Genomic DNA, 22,391 nt, shown 5'->3' with positions numbered 1-22,391 from the left:
AAGGGGCTAACTGTGGGAGCATTTATCACTGGTGTAGACACAGAGAGCTTCCGAAGCAGCATAAACATAGAGTAAGTATATTGCTACTTCAAAAACATTCATTGTTCAGATCAAGATGAGCGGAATTGCATAACTGGCGTGATAGTATGTCGGATTCGGAACGTCTTGAAAAAGAGGTACTTCTCTTTTTATTCTTTTTGTGTAGGAACGCGCAAACACAATGGAACCTATCAGCTATTGTGTGTAGTTCTGCGCCGGAAGCTCCGGTTATGAACACTTTGTTGGCCCAACGAGCATTAAAAACTTCAGACGGTTTTATGGTAGCGTCCCTTGTTGCGAGCCGGTATCGCGGTGCTACACGGCAAACGCTTTCCATGCAAACAACGCTTCTCCAATATATCTTAAAGCAATAAAACAGAATCATCTATGCAATTTAAGTAAATTGGTACAACATCTCACCTCGTATTCCTGCGCTGCCATGAGCAAGCTGTCGACATCCAAGGTGGCGAGCAAAACAGCCGCTGCACCAAATATTTGCACAAAGCAGAAAAGCCAAGTTCCCATTGGATGCATGATTGGTAGCGAAACAATACCGACAGCTCTGTCAGTGATGGCTGGAAATTGATGCCTGAAACAAAATAAAAGGTTGTCAAGCCTTTGAAGACCACACAGTCATTAGAAAAATGATCACCATAAGCCTATCATGTTTAAAAAAAGCGGAGACCTTTCCCATACACTCCTAAGCTATCCGGTCCAGAGGTTTTCTATTCATTGTTCTCCCCAATTTTCTTATTGCGTCGCCTCCCTTAGTTGTCTTTATATTATCCAACGAGCCACAGAAGACGTTTGATAGGAGTGGCTCTTTGGGATACGGAACAAGTGTCTTGATTCAAAAGATAGACAAAATTCGTTTTGGAGCAAACTCCCGGGTTTCCTCCAAAATTTTATGGAGCAAACTCAGGAGGGAACACCATTGTAGAAATTTGGAGAAAGAAGGGTATTTGGGTAGGCTTGCAGTGTATAGAATGTCATCATCATCATCATCATCCTCACCAGCCTATCTACGCCCACTGCAGAGCAAAAACCTCTCCCATTAATCTCCAATAATCCCGGTCCTGTGATTTCGGGGATAAATGCCACCAATTTATCCCCGCAAACTTCTTGATCTCATTTGTCCATCTAACTTTCTGCCGCCCCATGCAACGCTTACCTTCTCAAGGTATCCACTCTGTTACCCTTAATGGCCAGTGGTCATTGTGTCTACATCAGTAATGACCTTCGCATTACATTCCGTGCCCACGTCCATTTGTTCTTCTTAATTTCTACTAATATGTCCTTAACACCCATTCGTTCCCTGACCCATTCCGCTCTCTTCCTGTCTCTTAATGTTACACCTATCATCTTCGGTTCCATTGCTCGCTTAGTCGTCCTCAATTTAAGTTTAACCCTCTTAGTGAGCCCCCAACTTTCTCCCCCTTAGGTTAGTACCGGCAAGATGCAGCTGCCATACACTTTCTTCTTAGGAGACAATGGTAGGCTGCCATTCATTATCTGACAATGCCTGCCGAATGCACTCCACCGAATTCTTATCCTTCTAATTGTGTCTGCCTCATGGCTGGGATCTGGGGTCACAACTTGGCCTAAGTAGATATATTCCCTTATCACTTTCACTGCCTCGCCACCGATCTCAAATCGCTGTGCTGTCCCAAGGTCATTCATCATTACTTTAGTTTTCAACATATTAATTTTAAGGCCCACGGTTGTATTCTGTTTATGAAGTGCGGTAGGCATGCTTTGTAATTCGTCCCCCTAGTTACTTAATAAGGCAACGTCATCAGCAAATCTGAGGTTACTGAGGTATTCTCCATTAACCCTTACTCCCACCTGTTCTCAATCCAAAGTTCTGAATACTTCTTGTAGGCATGCTGTGAATAACATTGGAGATATCGTGTATCCTTGTCTCACGCCTTTCCGTATAGGTATTTTACTGCTCTCCGTATGGAGGATGATGGTAGCTGTAGACCCCTTGTAGATATCCTCTAGTAATCTTACATAATGCTCGTCTACACCCTGCTTCCATAATGCCTGAATGACTGCTGAGGTTTCGGCCGAGACAAATGCTTTATCATAATTTATGAAGGCTAACAATATATGAAGGCATACATAAATACAGAATGCATGTACGGAATTTCTTTAGTGGGCGAAAGGATGGCCATTGTCCTAAGAAAGGTGTGCATAGAATAAAAAGCAGGTGAACCATCTTGCTAACTAAAGCAGGGTGAGAGTCACCGAAGCGCGCCAAGCACACACTCGGTTCTGTATAGCGTGAATACATTTTAAAGGGTGACGCTTAACCTTGAGAAGTAACCTGACCGTTCCACATTAAGATATTATTCCATGTAAACCCTTCACGCCGTCATTTAACGTGTATTGTGATGCTTCGGAATGTTAAAAATGTTTTCATATCCAATATTGTGAAATAGAAAAAAAACTGTGGTTTGTAAGACCACCATCGGCGTCCAAGGCGCTGTCTTCAAAACACTGGGGAGTTTTCTTATTTGGTGCATCCCCGCAGTCTCCGACCTTTTTTTAAAAGCTAGTGCTTTAACATATTCTGAAAGACATGACCGCCATTACTGCAATTTTAGCGTATGGTGTTTAACCTGCGTGCTTTGAAGCGCTTCCAATATGGTATTTTTCTACTGCTCAGTTAATTTAATATGCTTAAAGAAAAAAAGCTCACAAAATAGCAAAGTGAAACACGGTTTAACTAATTCCTTCGAGATTCACTTGAAGAACAAAAGGCAAGGACGCTGATCACAAAGTTGTGATGTTTAAACATAGAATGTTTCGGCTCCCGCATAGTATTCTTGTTCACAACAAAAGAAAAAAGCTCAAACGGTCGCCTTCATTTCGGTTCACTACAGTTCCAAGGCATCTTGCGTAGACTGGTCGCAGATTTCTGACATTTAAATTAGGTTTGTGCTTCGTTGTCTGTGTACGTGGAGTGATTATACGCGGACGAGTGAAGGGGCGTTCTTTTCTTTTCCAAGCACACGTGTATGAGAGTGTTTCCTTACGATGGCGCGTGACCACATGTGCTTCTTCTTCACATTGTTTCGATGCTGCTGCTGGCGTTTCCAAAAGTTCACGGCCTCTCCTATGTACAGTGCTCACGGATTGAAACGCGACACTGCGAGTGCGTGGCCGCCGGTACATGCAGCGCCGCCCGTGGATGCCCGTGGAAGCTTGGTGTTGCATTGTGGTATACCGCGAGGATGAGAGCGTGTTGACCGTAGGCTGACTGCTTCCGGCTGCCAATGAGCGGGACTGCGGTTCTGCGCAGCGAAAGCGGGGTGCTGCGAGCCTGGAGCGCTGGAACGCGTTGTGCGCGGACGGTAGTAGCCCGGCTGTGCGCGCAACCGATTTCGCGACATCGTGAGCTCGCGCTCTTGTTACGCGAGAAACTTCGGTACGAAGAAACACCAAACTTTATTCCAGGATGTAAACTTAAAAAAAAAGGAAAGAAGCCTTTGCAGGAACGTTCGCATGTCGTGCGGTGCATTTGTATTTCGTCGGCTCTCCTTTTTCTTTAGTTTATATCATGGAATAAAGTTAGCTGTTCCTTCGTGCAGACGCTCGTTTTATTCAGATAAGTGTGACGATGCCTTGCATGCACAGTATCTGTGTTGCATTGGAAGGGCACGCGTAACAAGAGCGCGCGCACACGATATCGCGAAATCGGCTGCGCGCACAGCCGGGCTACTACAGTCGACGCACAAACGCGCTCCTGCGCTCCAGGCTCGCAGCGCACCGCTGTCGCTGCGGGGAACCACAGCCCCACTTATTGGCAACCGGAAGCAGCAAGCCTACGGTTAAAACGATCTCATTTTGTAGTATACCACAATGCAACACCTAGCTTCCATGGACGTCCACGGGCGGCGCTGCACGTACTGCAGGCCACGCGCTCGCAGTGTCGCGTTTCAATCCGTGAGCACTGTACACGCACTAGCAATATGCACAAGGAATGACGTAGACGACTACAGGAACTTTACTTTTTTCACTTTCGGCTTCACGTTCACACGTCAGTTCCTGCGTTTGGGGGACGGCACGTGCGTGGTTTGCATATTATATGAGTCGAATATGCGGGGCAGCGCCTGAATAATACAGCGCACGTATAAAAATACAGCGCACTTCCGACGTGGACTACATGCGCCTGGCTTGTCACATGCCTCTCAACTGAGTCGATGAAGGCGTAAGCAGCTGCCGCACTCGCGTATTGCCCACCCGCTTTATCTTTGTGCACATCCTCTCAGCTCTGCTGGGCGGGTAGGACACAACGTACTGCTTCAGTGCTGCGGGGTACACTTAATTTAAATGCACGTGCCTGCTGTGCGCGTGTTCTTGCCAGGCACAGAGTAAAGGGCAAAAAGGACAAAGTAAAGGACACAGTAACATGGTAAAGGAAAGCCCCGCACCGTCACGCTTCACCAGAATGCCTGAAAAAAGTAGCGTCCTGTCGGTCCATTCTTCATTCGCTAATTCGATGGCTGCTTTTATTTTACTAAAGTAAGTCGGGAAGTACTGTATCGGCACCTTTGGCAGCGCCTACAATCAAACTTCGACGTGCCGCAGGAACGTAATTGATTGCGGTGTAAAACAGGGAATGGGATGCACTTCTAGCACCTCCATCGTCCAATTGGCGATTTTCACTAAACGTTATGCCCCAGTGTAGCTTCATGAACTAGCTTGGGCAATTCCTCTCCTCTGCTCAAATGGGTGATTGACACGCCGAAATTCCGCAAAAGCCCGGGGTCGAATGCCACCATGGGACTTTTGTACGGTAGCCTGGGGTCAGTACTCACTGCGGAAGTGGACACGTTCACAACCAAATCAATTAGAATGCTCGCGAACCGAGTGCTTCCTTTAATCTCTTCAATGTACAAACCTGTGGTCGTTGCCTTTTCTTTTTATTCAACATGCATTTTATTTAACAGTCCTTGCCTTTTATACAACATGGATTCCGTCCATACGAGCTTCCGTAATTCCCGTGACTTCAAAATTCAAATGAGTATACCTATGAGAAACTACTGAGGGTCTATAGCTTGCTGCAACCCAATAGAGTATCGCAAGCTGCCACTACCACTTCCTAGCGGCAGAAATTTTCTGGCATAAACACAACCTCTCGTGCCTTCTTCGTATAGTAAAAGCGTTGTATATTATGTAGCCACAACACACCACATAGCGGTCGCGTTAAGGATATTTTGAACAACTTACAAAAAATTGCATATTTCTGAGATGAAGTTCTTGTGGGTAATAAGGGCGCCTTTCGGCAGCCCGGTCGAGCCACTCGTGTAAAAAATAATCAGCACGTCATCTGGGTCGCGCGGTTGGCATCCAGGAAACGAGTGGCACGAAGTATTCTTGAGATCATAAAATGCAACCATACCGTCCATCTGGCCAAATACCACGACAGCCTGGGGAAGAAAGGAAGCGAGGAAATTAGTTTAAACACCACTCAACCTCTCTTTTCCATTTTTATTTGTAGATAGGAAACAGCATAGTAAGGTTTAAGGGCTGTTTAGGTGCTGCGGTTCAGTGATGTTGCTAAGGAGCAAGCTATTTCCCTTAAAGAGAACCGGCAACACTTTTTCCCACTTTTTTCTAAATCTTGGGTGCTTGCAGAACGTATTCAGCCAACACCACCAGTACTTCGGCTCCAGGGACACAAAGTACTTCAGCAAAAACCTACGTTTATATGTCCATCAGATATATTAGAAAATTGCTCAAATAGTTTTCTCTCTATCCCAGTCCTGGCATTCTTCAGCCGCTGGAATTGCTTCTTTATAGCGGAGTAAAGCCTATTGACCGGCTTTCCTTCAGCTTTAGCAATGACCACACTCGACAGTCAGGTTAAGAAAAACTAGTGGTCTTCCACTCTGTGAAGATGGATGACCCGCGAAGCTGGACGCAGCGAGCGGAGTGCATGAAACAAAACACGTTTGTTTGTAATTCGCGATTGAGCATAATTCCAAGCCACACACTGACTGAAACTCGGGAGGATTCCAGCTTTATTTCAGCGGAAAATCATAGAACTGTCTGTTACACAGAAGCCAGCGCACACTTGAAATACGTTAGCCGTTTTTTTTACCATAGCAGAGGGTCGTCATAAGCACACCGTCAGTGACCCTGCTCGATAAAGAAATAGCTTATTTGGTGAGATACGGGAAGTCTTTGCTTCACCTAAAGGACGCGTCTGTGTTAGATACGCGCTTTCACAGCCTGTTTGAACTGTTCTCCACGTCCCGCAATGCGCCCACCGATAATCATGCTTGTTTTCGTCCCCTAAATATTCTTTTTTTCCAAAAATAAACTGCCGTTAGACCTCACCCCTGTTTGCGGCTCTCCCCTTTCTGCGTCCTTAGCGCTGCTCTATCCAAGCTGTCACTTTCCCTCCCGCGTTCTAGGCATCTTTTGATTGTAACACACGAGCCCAATCCGTTCGACTGCTGAGGACACCGTACAGGTCACAATGGGCCGCCAGGTGTCCACGATTAAACCTCCCGCCATCACAATGGTCATGTCATCATTAAGGACGTGAATCCTACAGCTGCGTGTGCACACTTCACCCCCCCCCCCTCTTTCCGCTTCCGAACCCTGGATGCTTAAACCTGCAACCGGTTATGAGCGCGTGCTTAGAAGTGAAAGAAATCGTCTTAAATGTCCCTCTAAAAGCCATGTAAGCTGAACAAGTGATATCGGCTAAGGTCGGCGTTCCAAGCGGACACGTTTCTGCTTTACCTGATGGTAACCGCAGCTAACCAACGAGGTGTAACTTGAGGCGGCAACTGCGGGGGCAGCGGCGTTTCGTTGTTTACGCACCCATTCACGTTTTTGTTCTGGCCGACGTTCCTTCAATTTCCGCTCTCCTTCCTCCATGTGAACTACATGTGGGTCCGTCCAACAGCGAGTTAAATCCTCGAAGACTTTGAGCTTTGTTCTAGGGGGCAAACATGTGGCTGTCCCTTCCACGCCTAAGCATTTTTGTGATGCCTAACACACCAACCCAGGCCCAAACCACTAGATTACGGAGGACAGCTGACAGTGCGCATTCAGCCATGGAACTTCGATGTTTAAATCTCCCAATTGCTCAACGGGTATGTCATCGGTTGTGTGGGTCCCAACGGGTACGTCCCAACTTCGCATTCACAGCAGTTGATAACAGCGCTACCACCGTTGTCAGCTGATTCCGTAAATTGTATAATGCGAATCAATGGTGGTGAGGGGAATTGTGGCAGAGGGACAAATTGTGTAGTTGTGGTGAAGGGGTCGGCGGTTGCGAGGAGGAGCCCCTGAGCGGCTTCCAGTAAATCGGCTCCATGAATGAAAGCTGGGGGAGTTAGACATATAGTGCTTCGCATCAAAAAAGCAACAAATGCAAAGCAGAAAAGATGGCTGCGGCTGAGCTCCGCTAATTTTGGATATGTAAAGCAAAATCTTGGCTTAGTCTGGTTGAGTCTTGGTTTCGAATGGTTAACTTTTGGTTTAGCTGTATTGCCGAACACGTTCCAAAGCCGTTCGATTGCGTTCAACGCTCACAGAAGGACGCCGGGCGAACGCTGCGTTAGCCAGGGCGAACACAACGTTCCTTTACGCCAGAAATCGCGCAGTGCCACTCCGTAGTGCTTCCAGACGAGAAAGAAAAAGTGAACGTGTTTATTGGAAGTGGCGTAGAAGCGATGCTGAGTGATGTGCTCGTCGCAGCATATATGCTTTCCGTTTCTGCTTCGCTTTTGTGGCTTTCTTTTTTATAGTGGCTATCGCTGGAGTTCACTGATGCAATTGAAGAAAACCTGGCCAATAGCTGCTGCATTGCTTTTATGACGTAATTCCAGTGCTCGAAGAACGCCAACACCGGCAGAGAGACAAAATTTTTGAGCAAGTTTCTTTGTTAATTGATGGACATAAAGCAGTAACTTTTGGTTGCGGTACTTTTCGACCTCTTAATCTAAGTAGTGGATGAACTGGGTGACTTCATTGTGCATGCATTTAAGATATCAAAGAAAGGTTTGCAGGGTTCCTTAAGGAAAACACTATACCACAGACACGCTACTTTGGACGTACCGCGATACGTATTTGGGCAATGTTATCAACATTCGCTCACATTTCTGTAGAGGCTGCTCTCGAATAAATACATTTAAAAGCAGTATTAACAGGAAAAGGAAACACAAGGCAGCTATGGTGTTTTGAATTGGGCTTTGAAACTTATCGTAATAAACAATGAAGCTTCTCAGCAACGTGCATCATCATTTTTTTTCTAGGCTGGTGAGATTTCTACGACACGTACAGCATTTGCATGTTAAGAATAACAAAACAAACAGTTATTTTAACAACACTAGTATCTGTGGAGTAGGGCCAGTATAGGTGCCTTACCGCATATTCCACACGGCGGAGTCACAATAGCGCCAGTTCATGAGACTTTAATTGTGTGTGTGTGTGTGTGTGTGCGTGCGTGCGTGCGTGCGTGCGTGCGTGTGTGCGTGTGTGTGTGTGTGTGCGTGTGTGTGTGTGCGTGTGTGTGTGTGTGTGTGTGTGTGTGTGTGTGTGTGTGTGTGTGTGTGTGGGTGTGTGTGAGAGTGAGAGAGAGAGAGAGAGAGAGAGAGAGAGAGAGAGAGACAAAGAGAGGGAGAGGCAAAGATAGGCAAAAGTTTATTTGCAGCAATCCCTGTCTGGGCGAGCGTAAATGTGGTTCTGCTGGGCCAGGAATGCGGTTTTCCGGAGGCTCCACCGGGTTGATTGCTCCCCACATGAGCAATGTGCAGGGTGAGGCGATAACAGCGGATTGCCGAAGATATGTTGCAGAAACGGCCCAACTCTCCCAGGTGCATGAAATGTGATGTCGTAGAACGTATGCTTGTGGAAAGTGCGGTGAGCGCCTGGCACGAGGGCAAGTCCAGTAGGTGTGTTTGCCTTCAGGACAGTCACCACACACTTGGTAGTGAGGCGTTCCAGTTCATTTTATAATGTGGTGAACATGGAGGTGGCAAAAGAGGGAGGGAGCCTGCTCCTCGAGAATTTATGCGCATCTGCGCCGTATACGGTAAATACTTGGAGGAGGAATGTTGTGAGGCTGCTGAGAAGGTCCTGCAGTTTTTGCCTCCAAACCTTGCGAGAAGCGGCGCGTTCTTCTTTGGAGTTGTACGGCAGAGGCCAGGGCTAAAGGCACCTCGCTGTGGAATTTGCACGAGCGAGGGCATGATCCCTTTCGGTCTCTGCCATTTCCTGGTGTCCGAGTTCCAATTCCACAAAGCCGCGCAGGTAGCTGTGGGCTGCCATGCACACTGCGGCCTCCATATACCCAGAGTTGTCGGAGTCGGAGTTGTCTTATACGACGCTGGCCGATTGGCGTAAGCGACGTTGCCTTACATGGCCCTGTTTGTCAAGCATACCCCATATTTCACGAAGCGATTATTTTCTACAAAAACAAGCCAGGTCTAAATACGGTGAAAAACAAACTAACAGCGGAGTACCGAGCATGCTAGTGCCACGTGGGAGGTTTGACGGCAAGCAAGGCTGCATAGCCGAATGGCGCACTGGAAGTTTGTTTGTATACGTGCCGTTATGACTTCATTGTAGACCTCACCAAAACACACGATTTGTCAGGGGGAATGAAAATTTTAACGTAAATTGATTAATTTCTCTGTGAATACGGCGTCATTTACTACCGGTCAAGCACTGGGAACGCTATAAAACACAAAATCTTTCAAATAATACCAACGTGTATTTTGTCTTCATGACTCCTTTAAGTCGTTATGGCTCCGAAGAAGTGCCGCTATGAACCAAACAGCATTATGCACGATGGGCATCCCGGAGACATGAGCGTGTCATTTACGTAAGGAAAGCAGTGAAGCAGAGCCATATTTTTATGAAAGGTTTCGCCGGCCCCGAGCACGGACAATTCCGGGTGGTTGAAGACTTACGAGAATTTATGAATTAGCAGTGTATAAACCAACGGCCGCAACGTATAAAATTATCAAGGACGAGGAACTTCAAATTGCAGACATTTTCATGTTCCCCTTCCAGATTTAATGGCAGCAGGAGCCTGGTAAGCAAGTTTACAAATGTGCGAGGATTTTTTGCCGTTCAGTAGCGTGCGTCAAATAAAATGCCTTCTGCCAGGCACGCGGTGTCATGTCTGTTATATCTGCGAGGAAGAAACGAAGTAAAACAATATTTTCAATTTTTCCTACCTACATTATCTGTCCGTCACAATTGGAGGCCCGTTAAAATAGCGGAAACGGGGCATTATGAGCTAAGTCTCTCCAGGGCTCAAAAACGTGTTCCTGTGAAGGGCTTTGTAACGATGTTCAATCCAGCTTTTCGTGCATCCGGCTTTTCTACGAGTTGGCTTGTAAACAAAATGGCAGCTATCATTTCACTCTGACGTGGTTCGTGGAGAATTACACACCAGAGGACTTGAATGATTATGAGGTTTAACGCGCCGACGCTACACAGGCAATAGCGGAGGGCTTCGGATTAATTTTGACCACCTGGTGATCCCTCACGTGCGCCAAAATCTTGAACGCATGGGCGTTCCACGAATCGACCGAGACGGGGTTCAGTTGCACTACAGTCCGCAAAATATTCCGCCTGTGTAGGTGTCTTCCGAAGTATCACAAGCTACTAGATGTATCTTTTATTAGCTGCAGAATTTTTTTTAGCTGCAGAATTTAGCTGCAGAATTAGCTGCGAAATTTATTATCTGCAGCAGACTAAGTCGCTGTGTTGGTAAGAGTAGATATAATGGAAGTAATTTTGAGCAGATTAGAGTACCTTGATTGAGGTGACCTCCCGACTGGCGACTTTCACTTTCGGCGCGCTGCGAACGTCACAGAAAACAACTGCTGGCTTTGTCTTCACGAGTTGGTGGCTGATTTCCCCTGCAGGATGTGAGGTGCGAGTGAAATTCCATCAGCCATCAGTGCATGTCGACTGATAGGCAAGCTATCACATTCAAACTTTTATTCTCGTCGCAATGGCAGCAGCAATTTTCTACGCCACACCATTAAATTGCGACCAAAATAGAAATATACGTTAGTCCAAGAACACGTTGAGTTCTCTTTTGTGATGCAAATTGCTCATATGACAATAGTTAACATTGTAGATCTGTTCTGAATGCAAACTAGGGGCAATATTCAAGCCGCGAAGGATGCCCCTAAAGTAAGTTTAAACACCTCGAGCTTTTGCCTACGAGCGAAAAATAGCCAACGGTTGAGCTGCACAATGCTATTCAGTGTACGATTATCTCGGAACGCACACTACTTTCTGGGAAAGAAAAATGCGCAGAAATTCAGAGAATTGTTTATAGATGCGTAGCGTTCTTGTGCCGCTTGTCTGGGGAGTGAGTTCTTTAGAGCCAGATATAGCTATGAGTAGCGAAAGACGTTAGATTATTTTTTAATTTTCTTTTTTTTTGCTTTCGCCAACGATGTAAATTTATACCAGTATTGCGATGAACGATTTCTTCCTTTATTTATTTATTTATTTATTTATTTATTTATTTATTTATTTATTTATTTTTCACAAAAAATGGGAGGTGGCCAAGGTAAAAGCCGTTCTTAGACGGCTCGAAGGTTCCTTGCCCCCCCCCCCCCCATGGAAATGACGGGTGCCTATCACAAGCATATACACATAGACGGCATGAACAATTTCCCAACTTGTTCAAAAGTAGTCGACAACAATGATCAAAACAACATTTCCACAGCTACAACTGCAACTACAAGTATAGTAAATACGTGCAAGAAGTTCACAAATACAAGCATTAAGCATGTTTACATGGTCAAGTCTCACAATTTGATGACATAAATGAAACAAATCAAAATGTACTTATCCAGTAATTTCCAAGAAATACAGGCTCATCTTGTTTAGGTTACAGAAGGGCGGAATAGTAAAAATAAATGCAAACATTAAGAAATGATGCGAGTACTACGTAGGAGTTCCGCAAAAATAATAAAAAAGTAGACAGTTCCATCAAAATTCAATAACAGCATACGGCAATAAAAGCACCTTCGTGTTACAGTGTGAATAAATCAGTTAAATAAGCAGTGCTTAGCGATGTAAGTTCCTTTACTTAGCTAATTATACATTTTTCCCGAAGATGCAAGGCGTAGGGCAGAGTTAGCCCGGTTTTGTTAGTTTTTATTGGTATATGAAAAGTTCTTTCGCGACCTTTTTTCCTTTTAATATCCAGTTTTCGGGGGAGGTGTATACAATACATATTTTTGATGTTCCTACAACATTTTTTTGACAATTTCCTTATTTTCCTTTTTCGTTTACGAAACTTGTGTTGTACCAATTATGTCCACTTACACTAAATAACGATTACAGGCGTCAGTTCCGCCGAGTCGGTATTTGTGTGGAAATGCAAGGCGTTACACGCATCACTCACGTTCCCTATTGTTTATTCGTGTTTTTATCGTAGCTTTGCCCACTGTTTCCGTTTAGTATTGTTTCTTGGGGGATATGTACGATATGCATATTTTTATTTTTTTCAGCTCGTTTTTGTGAAAATTAAATTTTTCTAGTTTTTATATTTTGGTTTTTAAAATAACATTCTACCAAGTATCTCCATCTACGCTAGTCTCACGATTAAACGTTTTGCTTACTCAAATTTGCATTTTTTGGGAAATGCAGGGTGTTACACATTTCGCTCATTTTCGCTATTTTTTATTTGTACTTTGAACGCTGTTTTGGCTACTATTGACAAAGCCACATAGGACACAAACCGGCCTTTCATTTAGGACCCTCGATCGCCAAGGAATCGAACTGACTTCCTCTACAGTAATCGGCAAAGACTCCACAACTGGAGAAGAAATCACAACAGCATTCACAGCCTTTGCATCTCAATACATTATAACTATCGTTTTCATAATTTTCTCCTTGGAGTTAGTTTCGTGTGCTCTATTATAACGATTAAAAGGGTTACTTCCGCCAAATCTGCATTTTTATGCAAATGCAGGGCGTTACATGGCCCATGTTGTGGGGGTAATCGGCAAGGAAGGCTTCACATTAACATGTTAGGCCAGGTATCACTCTACTTGAGGTCTGTACTCAGTCTGGGTGCAGGAGTGCTGTGTGTACCCACTGATATGACGTCATCGTACCAATGGGACAGCGTGCCTTTTTAGAATAATCGATGCCGCACATAGCCTGGAATGCTCTCTGTGTGATGTCTTTAGCATGTGGAAGCTAATCACTGCAGCAAGCTCGTGAAGAGTGTCAGCTTGAGCTGCGCTGCCTAGCATGGAAGTTCACAGGCGAGTAGACGATTAAGGAGGCAGTATGTACGCAAGATTGATTTATTTAGCAGAGAGCTGCGAACACAGCGTGCAGCCTTGAACTTTGTTCATTTTTAGAGAATGGTTCATGAAAACACGCCCAACTCCATTTAAGCTCTGAGAGAACTTCAATAATCACAAATGCTGCAAACTTTCAAACTTTAACAAAGTATGCGTTCGCTAAGCGCTTGAGATGTGCTGGCTACCTGCGGCTCTGCAGACTTAAGTTACTTTAGGAAAATATTTTCTTGTTAAACTATTCAAGCGGTTTGAGGGATGCGAGATTTTCTGGATAACATACACCCTATCGCCCAACAATATCAACTGCGGCAATTAGGTACTTAAAATGCGGCCATGCAGACTATATTGCAGGAGAAACAACCGTTAGGAAAACGTGATCGTTTGCTTTTAAAATACGCCCGTACCAGAAGCCAGAAAACTGGTTGGGCAACGTTTTCTATATTTTGCAACTGCGCGGCACATAACTTGGAGCACCATTTTTTTACCGAAATTTTACCGTCAGCCAACAAGAAGGATAAAGTGTTTTGAAAGAAAATACTCAAGAAATATTTTAATAATGAGTAGCCCATAGATACCCTCATCCTGCAACCATACCTAAGAACAGCTAATTTCTAAAGGAGGGCTGCTGTATTATACATACCTTATACGTACATCAGTTAGTTCAGCATTATGTAACACCTGATACATAAGGCAGTTGGCCAAAATTTATCGGGAGCCCTACGCTACGGCGCGCCTCATCGCCTGTGAAGCCTCGGTGCGTTAAACCCCAAAATCAACCAATTAGTCAATGATATATAAGGGAATTTTGTGCGTCCCAGTGAAATTTTTTCCAAAAAATATAAATGGCATACTTGCGGACAGGTTCGTTTTCGCAAACGTAAGAGTGGCTCCAGCAAAAATAGCTCCGAAAAACGCCAGTGAGAGGTCAAGGCAGTTGTCGCTGCAGAAAGCCACAACGTCTCCTGGTTGAAAACCAAGCTTCTGCATTCCTGCTGCTACATTCAAGCAACGCTGCTCCATCTCACTGTATCTGCATTCCTCACCGGAATGTTTGTCAATCTGTTGAAGAGGAAAACATCAGAAATGTTTTTACGTTGACTGAGTCTAGTCAAAAATTATTTCAACCACTCAAATCAACCATTCGTCGCACATAAGCTTACCAGTAGTAACTCGGCCCCAAATATAAAACTGATGCTTTATAGTCAGTAGAATTATAAGGCAGATACGTGAAAATAACACCGATTAAAAACTGCAAGGGAGATAGCTTTACTTTGTATAGTGGCACTCAACAGAAAGTGAAGAAGTGAAACACGATCTTTCGCATAGTTCTTGCTTTGGTCATTTCAACTGGCCTTTACTATATTCGATGGAAAATTGGCGTGCCATGACAAAAACTTTTTCATGAAGCCTCATTATTGCATCTGAATGTGAAAAGAATAAAATATCGTCTGCACCGGTACCAAAAATTAGAAAAAAATCCGAAAATAGAACCCAACCGTAAGGAGCATGGGAGCACGTGTGGTCATGTAGAGGTGGGGTGAAGTGCAACACAGGAGGGTTTTCAGTGCTGCAGTTCTCCACAGGCAAGCTCTCTGACATCATAAGCTAAAGGCCAGCTGAATGGAGTCTCGTTCGGTCCACTGCCGTGACCCCGAAGCGAAGTAGCTTCAGGGGCATAGCGAGGGATGCGGGTGCTCATGGGGCTTCAGCACCTCCCCCCTGTGCCCCTCTCGCCGCGGCGAAATTTTGTTGCGCTGTCATGCACAGCGACAAAGGCAACCACCTGCGTCGAAAACCATCCTATGATTTTGTCTAGAACCTTAAAAATCCTGTCTGACACGCGCACGTACTGTTCCTTGGTGGTCCGTTTATCTTCGGGCATGACGCGAAGCCCATCTACCGGTTGCCTCACTCATTGTTAAACGCGCACTCCTGAGGGGGTAAGTGCTCTGACGCAGCACTCACTCTAAGGTTGTCTCGATGGCAGGGATGGTAAGCTTCCGCGTCCCCGGCGCGAACTGCGTCTCAAGCAATAACTCCTGTGCAAGTCCTTCATCCACGGGGGTATTACAAGAGAGCACGATCTTTGATTCGATGCAGAGTCGCTGCTCAGAACTGACTAGAGAAGATTCGCGGGCGAAACCGCAGGCCTGGTTGTTCCAGTACCTCCATGTAACCAGGGCCACCGCCGGAAACCAGTGCTGTAACGCCTTCAGGCATCGTACCTGCACCCTCGCCCCCCCCCCCCCCCCCCCCGCTCCCAACCACCTGCGTTTAGGTGTATGTGAATGTTTTTCCTTACAGGTTATTTTACAGCGAAGCTGTTTAGGTAATCAAAATTTGTCCTGTCGGCATTTAAAGACACCAAGAAAATGCCGAGCACGCGCACATGAGCGCTTGCCTCGTGGCTACCGCCCGGCTGTTACAAATACTAAGAAAATTCTCAGCGCTCGTGTGTTCGTGCCTCGCGGTGACCGCACAGCGTCCCAACGCACGTTTGTCAAGCCAAGCATACCAACGTAGGGAAATTGGCCAAGATTGGCAAACAAACGAAACTACAGCATCCGCCGTAATCATGGAAACACTTCCTTGGAACGAAAAGGACACTTCATCGCGTACCCTCCTCCAACGTTATCTTGAATGATTGAAAGAAGCTCACACCTATAACGCAATGGTTGCGTAAAGGTAGTTGCGGCGGCGAAGAAGAAGCAAATCGGCTGCAATTGTGGACTTAAACCACCGTGATGGTCGTGAAGGTTGCGTACAGCTTCGCTGCCTTCAAGTCTTACGCCTAAGAGCGAGCTTTCTTGTATATTTTAGTTTATGTCGCGCGTCTTTTTTTGCAACGTTTGCCGTAATTTTGTTCAAAGGTAAAGGCATTATTTTGCGTAGGGGGTGGTGTGGCGAAGTTGCCATAGTTATTTTTCCTCATGAACCCTCCAGGACCTCATAGCCGCAACCACAAGCAGCGTAGTTTCCGCGTTTTGACGCGTGGCAGCGTTTCGCGTTGATGGGGGTACGCGCGGTGCGCCAAAATGCATGGAGACGCTAAAGGATGCGCGTAAAAACTCGATATTTGAGCTCGCCATATATGGGGATTGACACAGCGCCACGACGCATCGCGAAACACACGGCAGCATCCGGGTTTTCTTGGCATCTCGGGGCTTGGGGACATTTCTTTCAGCAGAAAACAATACATTTGCTTTTCTATTGCACAATCATCTGCCTTGGACAAACTTGTAAGATCTTTTTGTTCGAAAGCATTTATTCCGCTTGTGGCCAGATTGGCTTTGATCAGGGAGATCGGGAATCAGCGATAGCTTTTTATGAGTTCAATAAGGAAGCTCCGGCTACATCTCTTGTCGCATACGCCTGATGCGGCTGCTCTGCAAGATCATGGATGACCAATAAGCGTTATCAACACCTGAATTCTAGCAGCGCATTTCATAACATTTGTGGCTACCATGGCTTGCGTAGGGTATATCAGTGACCTGCGATAGCTCTTCGTAAGTGAAATAAGCGAGCTTCAGCTACATCCCTTGTAGTACTAGCGTACTAAGCATCGTCTTTAAGTCCGTGTGTGAGAAACAAGCGTTGTGAGAGTAAAACCTCCTCATATACGGCCATAACTACACATACCGAACAATATCCGTTGACGTCCTAGGTTAGTACGCCGAATTTTGGCCAACCATGCATACATTTGGAGAATCGATGACGTGTTGGGTGATCGGATTTCTTTTGAAAATGCATGGTTTTACCTTTGGCAAACCTTCCATCTCGATTTTTTAAACCAGGACATGCCCCTGTTCCTTAGCTTCTGATCTTAGAGTGACTTTCGGCTCTAAACTCAGTAGCGAGGCAGCACTAAACTTTGTTTTAGTTTCGGTTTGAATTTATAAAGCAGTCACTGTACTAACATCACAACATCACAGTAGGGGATCATATCTAGGAAACAACTTGTTCGAAGTACGATTTTGTTTATCATGCTGTTTTTTTTCCCTCGAATTCGATGGCAGTGGCTTGAAATACAATTGGCTGCATTTCCCAGCCCACCCGCAGAGATTCTTAGCATTGATTAAAGACGGGCAAGTGTTTTTCATGAAAAAGCTGGGTCCCTGATAACTGCAGTCATCGAAAATACCTTGAAAAGGTTGGCAGGGTCCATACAAACGTTTCGAGCAACGCAAGTCGGCGTAGTGGCTGACACGCGACTTCGCCGGTCTCGAGCGTCGACGCTCGTGTGACGTGTGATTTCGCGTCCATGTGGTGAGCCTATAAGAACGTTCTACATGCTGCGAAATTACGAACGCGTTCGCTGCTCCGGCGATGTTCGAGTGGGGAAGTCAACTATTGCCACACCTACAAAACATAGGTCGTTTTCCCGCCCGAGCAGCGCCCCAGCTCCGAATTTCAACATAAATTCCAAACATGTATTACGGGCTTTCTGAATAAATGTACGCTTTCCTGGACATGAAACTTTTGTTGCCCTAATAAAAATTTAAGCTTCCCTCTTTTTGCACAAGAAGTGTAGATTTTGTCGTATTTTTGTTTGGCTAGCTGCTCCTACGAGATATGTTACCATAAAACACAGCGGCGTTAAGAATTGTCCCTAACCACTGCATGTGTGAAAAAATGAAAAAAGAAAGATTCTGGGATGACAGAGCAACATTAAAATAATACGCCTCGTTTCATGCTTTTCACGTTAATAATATGCACTTCATGAATCCCATTTGAGTTTTAGATGAATGTAGTTCTCCAGATTGTTTTTTTTCTTCCATGTTTGTTAAGCATTTTTGTTTATATTGGTTCTACAGTTTCATATTTTTTAATTGCTATTCCATTTTATTGGGACAAAACAGAAATTTGAAAGCAGTTATAGCAGTTCTGCCACAATTTTCGGAACTTGTTTTCTGTATATATATTCTATTTGCAGGGTATCGGACTGCCCGCAGTGTACAAGACCTCTCCCGCAATGTGTAACGTCATTGGTATCGATTAATAGTTATGTATTTATTATACATATATTTATATTCCTTCGAAACTCAGACAGAGGTCGAGGTGCATGATGATGCTGATGATGATAATTGATGATTGCTTTTGGTTTCTCCTTTGTAGTGGTGTGATGACATGTCATCTTACCGAAAAGGAGTAATATGCCTATATTTTATGCTCTTGGTTTAATACTAGCGCTGCTTAGGGCAGGCACAAAAAGCTTATTAGGCACAAAATACTTTTTTTCTGTTACAAGTGGTAACTGTCCTAGGCAATATTCCCCTCTCTGCGTTTCGTCCACCAGCATTCTAATCTTATTTTCCTCGCCTCGACAACCTTGAAGATAATGTCCTCTGTGCTACCTTTAAATCCTAGGGTTTCTGGAAGCCGATTATTTCCGTCATGTAAATTTGCGTGGATACTCTCACATTTTAACACTATATGCCGCATAGTTTCTGTTTCTTTTCCGCAGACCACGCATAGCACATCATTTTGTGAATACTTCCCCACAAAGCTTTTAGTTCGCAAGCAACCTGCTCTAGCCTCAAAAATCAAAGCACTGCCCTGGAAATTATCGTAGAAATTTCCGTTTCTTATGCTCAATTTCTCGGCCCTGCACATCTCTAACTACGTTCTAGCTTCCATTTTTTCTCTCCATTTATCGTTTCAATCTGGCTTGCCTCTTTTTTGGTTACCTTGGCTGTTTTGAATTCTCCACTGTTCTTTCCGTATTTCATCGTTAGCCTTCCAGTCTTCCTTAACAACTGCGTGTCCACGCTTTTCAAGTAGTACCTATATACCTTAGCTGCCCACCTTCATTGATCCATTGCTCTCAACCTGATGTCAAAATATATTTCACTCTTTTAGCTGATTTTAGCTGATAAGCAGAGCCGTTGCATATGGCTCTGCTTATCAGCTAAAGAGCAATGTCGTCTGCGTATAACATTCCCAGAATACGCTGTTGTACCACTTAGCCTTGCGCATATGGGTTACGCTGAACCCTACTTGACTTTCTTCCAGTTGCTTTTCTAACCCTGCCATGTAAAAAATAACAGTATTGTGCTCAAAGGGCATCCCTGTTTCAGTCCCCTATGGGTGTTTACCTGCTGGGCGCATTTCTGTCCTTCCCATGCAAGGTGCACTCTATTGTCTTTATTGATTGCTGTACGGTACTGTGTTAACTCGTCATCTAATTTCTTAAGTTTCAGCATTCTCCACAGCAGCTCTCTTTTTACGTTGTCATATGCCCCTTTAATGTCCAAAAACGTAATCTATAATGGTCTCTTCTGCGCTTTCGCAATTTCAGTGCATTGCGTTATCACGAACAAATTATCGTCCAATCGCCTGTCTTGTCTAAATCCATTCTGCAGTTCCCCAAGTATTTCATTTTCTTCCATCCATGCGTGAATATCGGGTTTTATCGCCTGTATTACGAATGTATACAGCACTGACGTTACTGTGAGTTGTCTGTGTGAATCCATACTGGCTTTGTTGCCTCTGCCTTTATATATTAAATTCATCCTACTTTCTAGCCAGTTCTCTGGTATTTCTTTGGTTTCTATCACCTTATCTACTGCCCTTATAAACGATTCCTTAATTTTAGGTCGAAGCAGGTTTATCAGCTGCATTGGTATTCCGTCCGGGCTCACTGCTGTCTGGGGGGAAACCTTTTGCTCTGCTTTTTTCCAATCAAGGTTGCTCAAACTTATTTCCCTTTCCACAGTCTTTTGTGGCGCTGATGTTATCGGTGCAGGTTTCCATACCACTATTGTCCTAAACTTTTCACTAATCACTCGATGAATATGCGCCAACCCGTGCTCTCCTTCTAAATGTTCCCCCTCCTTATGAATCAGGAATTTTTGATGGTTATCGTTTTCTGAGCTTATTGATTTTACATGGTTCCAAAACTTCTTGGATGCGGTTTGTCCTTCCATATGTCTGCCACCCATTGTTCACTTTTCTGCTTCATCTTTGCTTGCAGCATTTTCGGTACTTCTAGTTTTTTCCCCGGTAGATATTCTCGTTTTCCTCTTTTTGTTTCTCTATGTTCTGTCAACGCCTTTCTTTGCTCCTCTTTTATTTACGTATTCCATCAGCTTCTGGGCTCCCTCTTTCCTTTCCGTCGCTTTCGTTGCTTTGCTTCATTCATCTTACCCTTTATGAACGCAATCATTTCGTCGTAATCCCAATTTTTGTCTGGGTATTTATTGATTTCATCTTCCATTCTATCAGCGTAGATCTTTAACTGCTCATTGTTCAAATTAATTGCTCCGATTGTACCTATTTGTAAATTTGCCCGGGTTGCGCCTCCAAAATGCAAGGTAAGCCGCCTGTGGTCGCTCTCTTTCTCTCTGTGTGGACTCTCCGTTACCGCTTTCCCACGTTATTTGTCCGTCACCCTTGCTTCACGAGTTTACTATTACAAGCCGGTTTTCCTCACATAGATCGATTACTACAGAACCGTTGTGGGCTGTGCATCCATCCAAACATACTATGTGGGCATTCATGTCTCCAAGAATATTTCACCCGAACCTTTGAACTCGTTTATATCTCTTAGCAAACAGTTTACCATTTCCTCATTTTCCTCGCTAGCACTACTTCCGGTCCACAGATACACCACTCCTTACCATGTATTTTCCCATCTATGGTGCCTCTAACCCATAGATGCTCTTTACAGCTTTCATGCCCTCTCTGCCAGTCGGTCCCTTGTTCAATGAGCATGCCAACACATCCCCCTCTCTTCATTCCTGTGGTCCGGTTGCAACCTTCCCAGACATAATTGTCTACGACAGGTGGGGCTTCTAGGTCTCGAAGGTGAGTCTAGGCTAAAGCATATACATTTGTTTCTTCCCGTTCAAGTTGGTTCTGAATTTATACCCACTTATCAGGCTTTCTGCCTCCCTGCACATTTATGTAGCGGATTAAATATTTATTGCATTTGTTTTCGCCTTTCCGCTTACGGGGTCTATTTTGTCTTTTACAATATCGTTCCCTCTAAGATTTCCACTTAAATCATTTCTGTCAACGTTCTCAGTTATGTCTGTAGGTTCTCCGGTTAGCGCTAGGCCTGGCTGCCTCCCAGCGTTGAGTGTGCATGTGTCCCTCGCTTCCCCTTTGTCTCCTAGTTTGCCTTCCTTAGCTGCGCGGGGCCCCCCTAAAAAAGATACCGCTCTCCCACCTAGCGCCACCCCACGTTGTTTCCTAGCTTGGGGCTGAAGTGAATCCCATCCCACTGAAAAGCTTGCCTCTGTCCAATGCTGCCCACTAGCCTGTTCACATCTATCACTTCAAGCCCAAGTTCCCTGCCGCGCCTCAAGAAATCGCTATTAGCAGCGAGTACTGCCCGTTCGGAGTTCACGCCCTGCTTTGTCACCTCCGGCACGTGCAGACTGCAATGAGCACATTTGTAGGCGCTACCCGCAGGTGATTAACCCCCTTCGATATGTCCTGACCAAGTTTTTCCTCCTCTCCCTTGAGAACATCGTTAAGCCCCGCGGCAATCACCACAAGGTTTCCAGCTTTACTGGACAAGGCCAGCTGCCCCCTCGCTCGAGTCATCACCGTCTGCATCGTTTAACCGGGGAAGCACCCGACCTTCACACGCTTATCCCCCTTTACACTTTCCACTATGGCAGTGCTCCTCCCCTTCATGTTAGAATATCCAGTAATAATTACCCCGCTATCATCTGCCACATGCCGCTCTTTACTCTTACCCGGCTTATCGATTGGTTTAGCTGGCCTGGCTTGCAGCACGTGGGAGTAGCTGTTGCCTTTTGTTGCTTCCACCCCGTGTGTCACCTCGGTGCATGCCTCCCTTCCGCTGCATGGGCCGAGGTGTTCGCCATTTGCTGGCTAAATGACGTTCCTTTCTAGCTTCCTCTCAGCTGCTTCTAACTTTCCCTCAATGGCCCTCCGTTCGTCGCGTTCGTTACTTAGCGCTGCCTCCAGTACTGAAACCCGCTTAGCTAACCCCGATTTATCCGCGACATCACTAAGCATAAACGACACGTACCTGCGCCTTCGTCTGAGACCCCCCCCCCC

At 45.2% G+C, this 22,391-nt stretch overlaps 1 protein-coding gene across 1 annotated transcript in view; it reads right to left on the bottom strand.

Moving 5' to 3' along the window:
- Nucleotides 1-22,391, bottom strand: part of LOC144179264 (uncharacterized) — a 76,702-nt gene that overhangs the window by 36,449 nt on the left and 17,862 nt on the right. The window contains exons 3-6 of the mRNA XM_077707553.1: nt 14,210-14,417; nt 10,834-10,940; nt 5,278-5,477; nt 460-628 (exon numbers count right to left, since the gene is read on the bottom strand). Of these exons, the coding sequence (XP_077563679.1) occupies nt 460-628; nt 5,278-5,477; nt 10,834-10,940; nt 14,210-14,417 (684 nt within the window). The remainder of the gene's footprint in view (nt 1-459; nt 629-5,277; nt 5,478-10,833; nt 10,941-14,209; nt 14,418-22,391) is intronic.

Source organism: Haemaphysalis longicornis, unplaced genomic scaffold (genome assembly GCF_048455015.1).
Source record: "Haemaphysalis longicornis isolate Haplotype H1 unplaced genomic scaffold, Haemaphysalis longicornis Haplotype H1 scaffold_4, whole genome shotgun sequence".
NCBI lineage: Eukaryota > Metazoa > Arthropoda > Arachnida > Ixodida > Ixodidae > Haemaphysalis > Haemaphysalis longicornis.
This window is presented reverse-complemented; position numbering and strand designations above follow the sequence as displayed.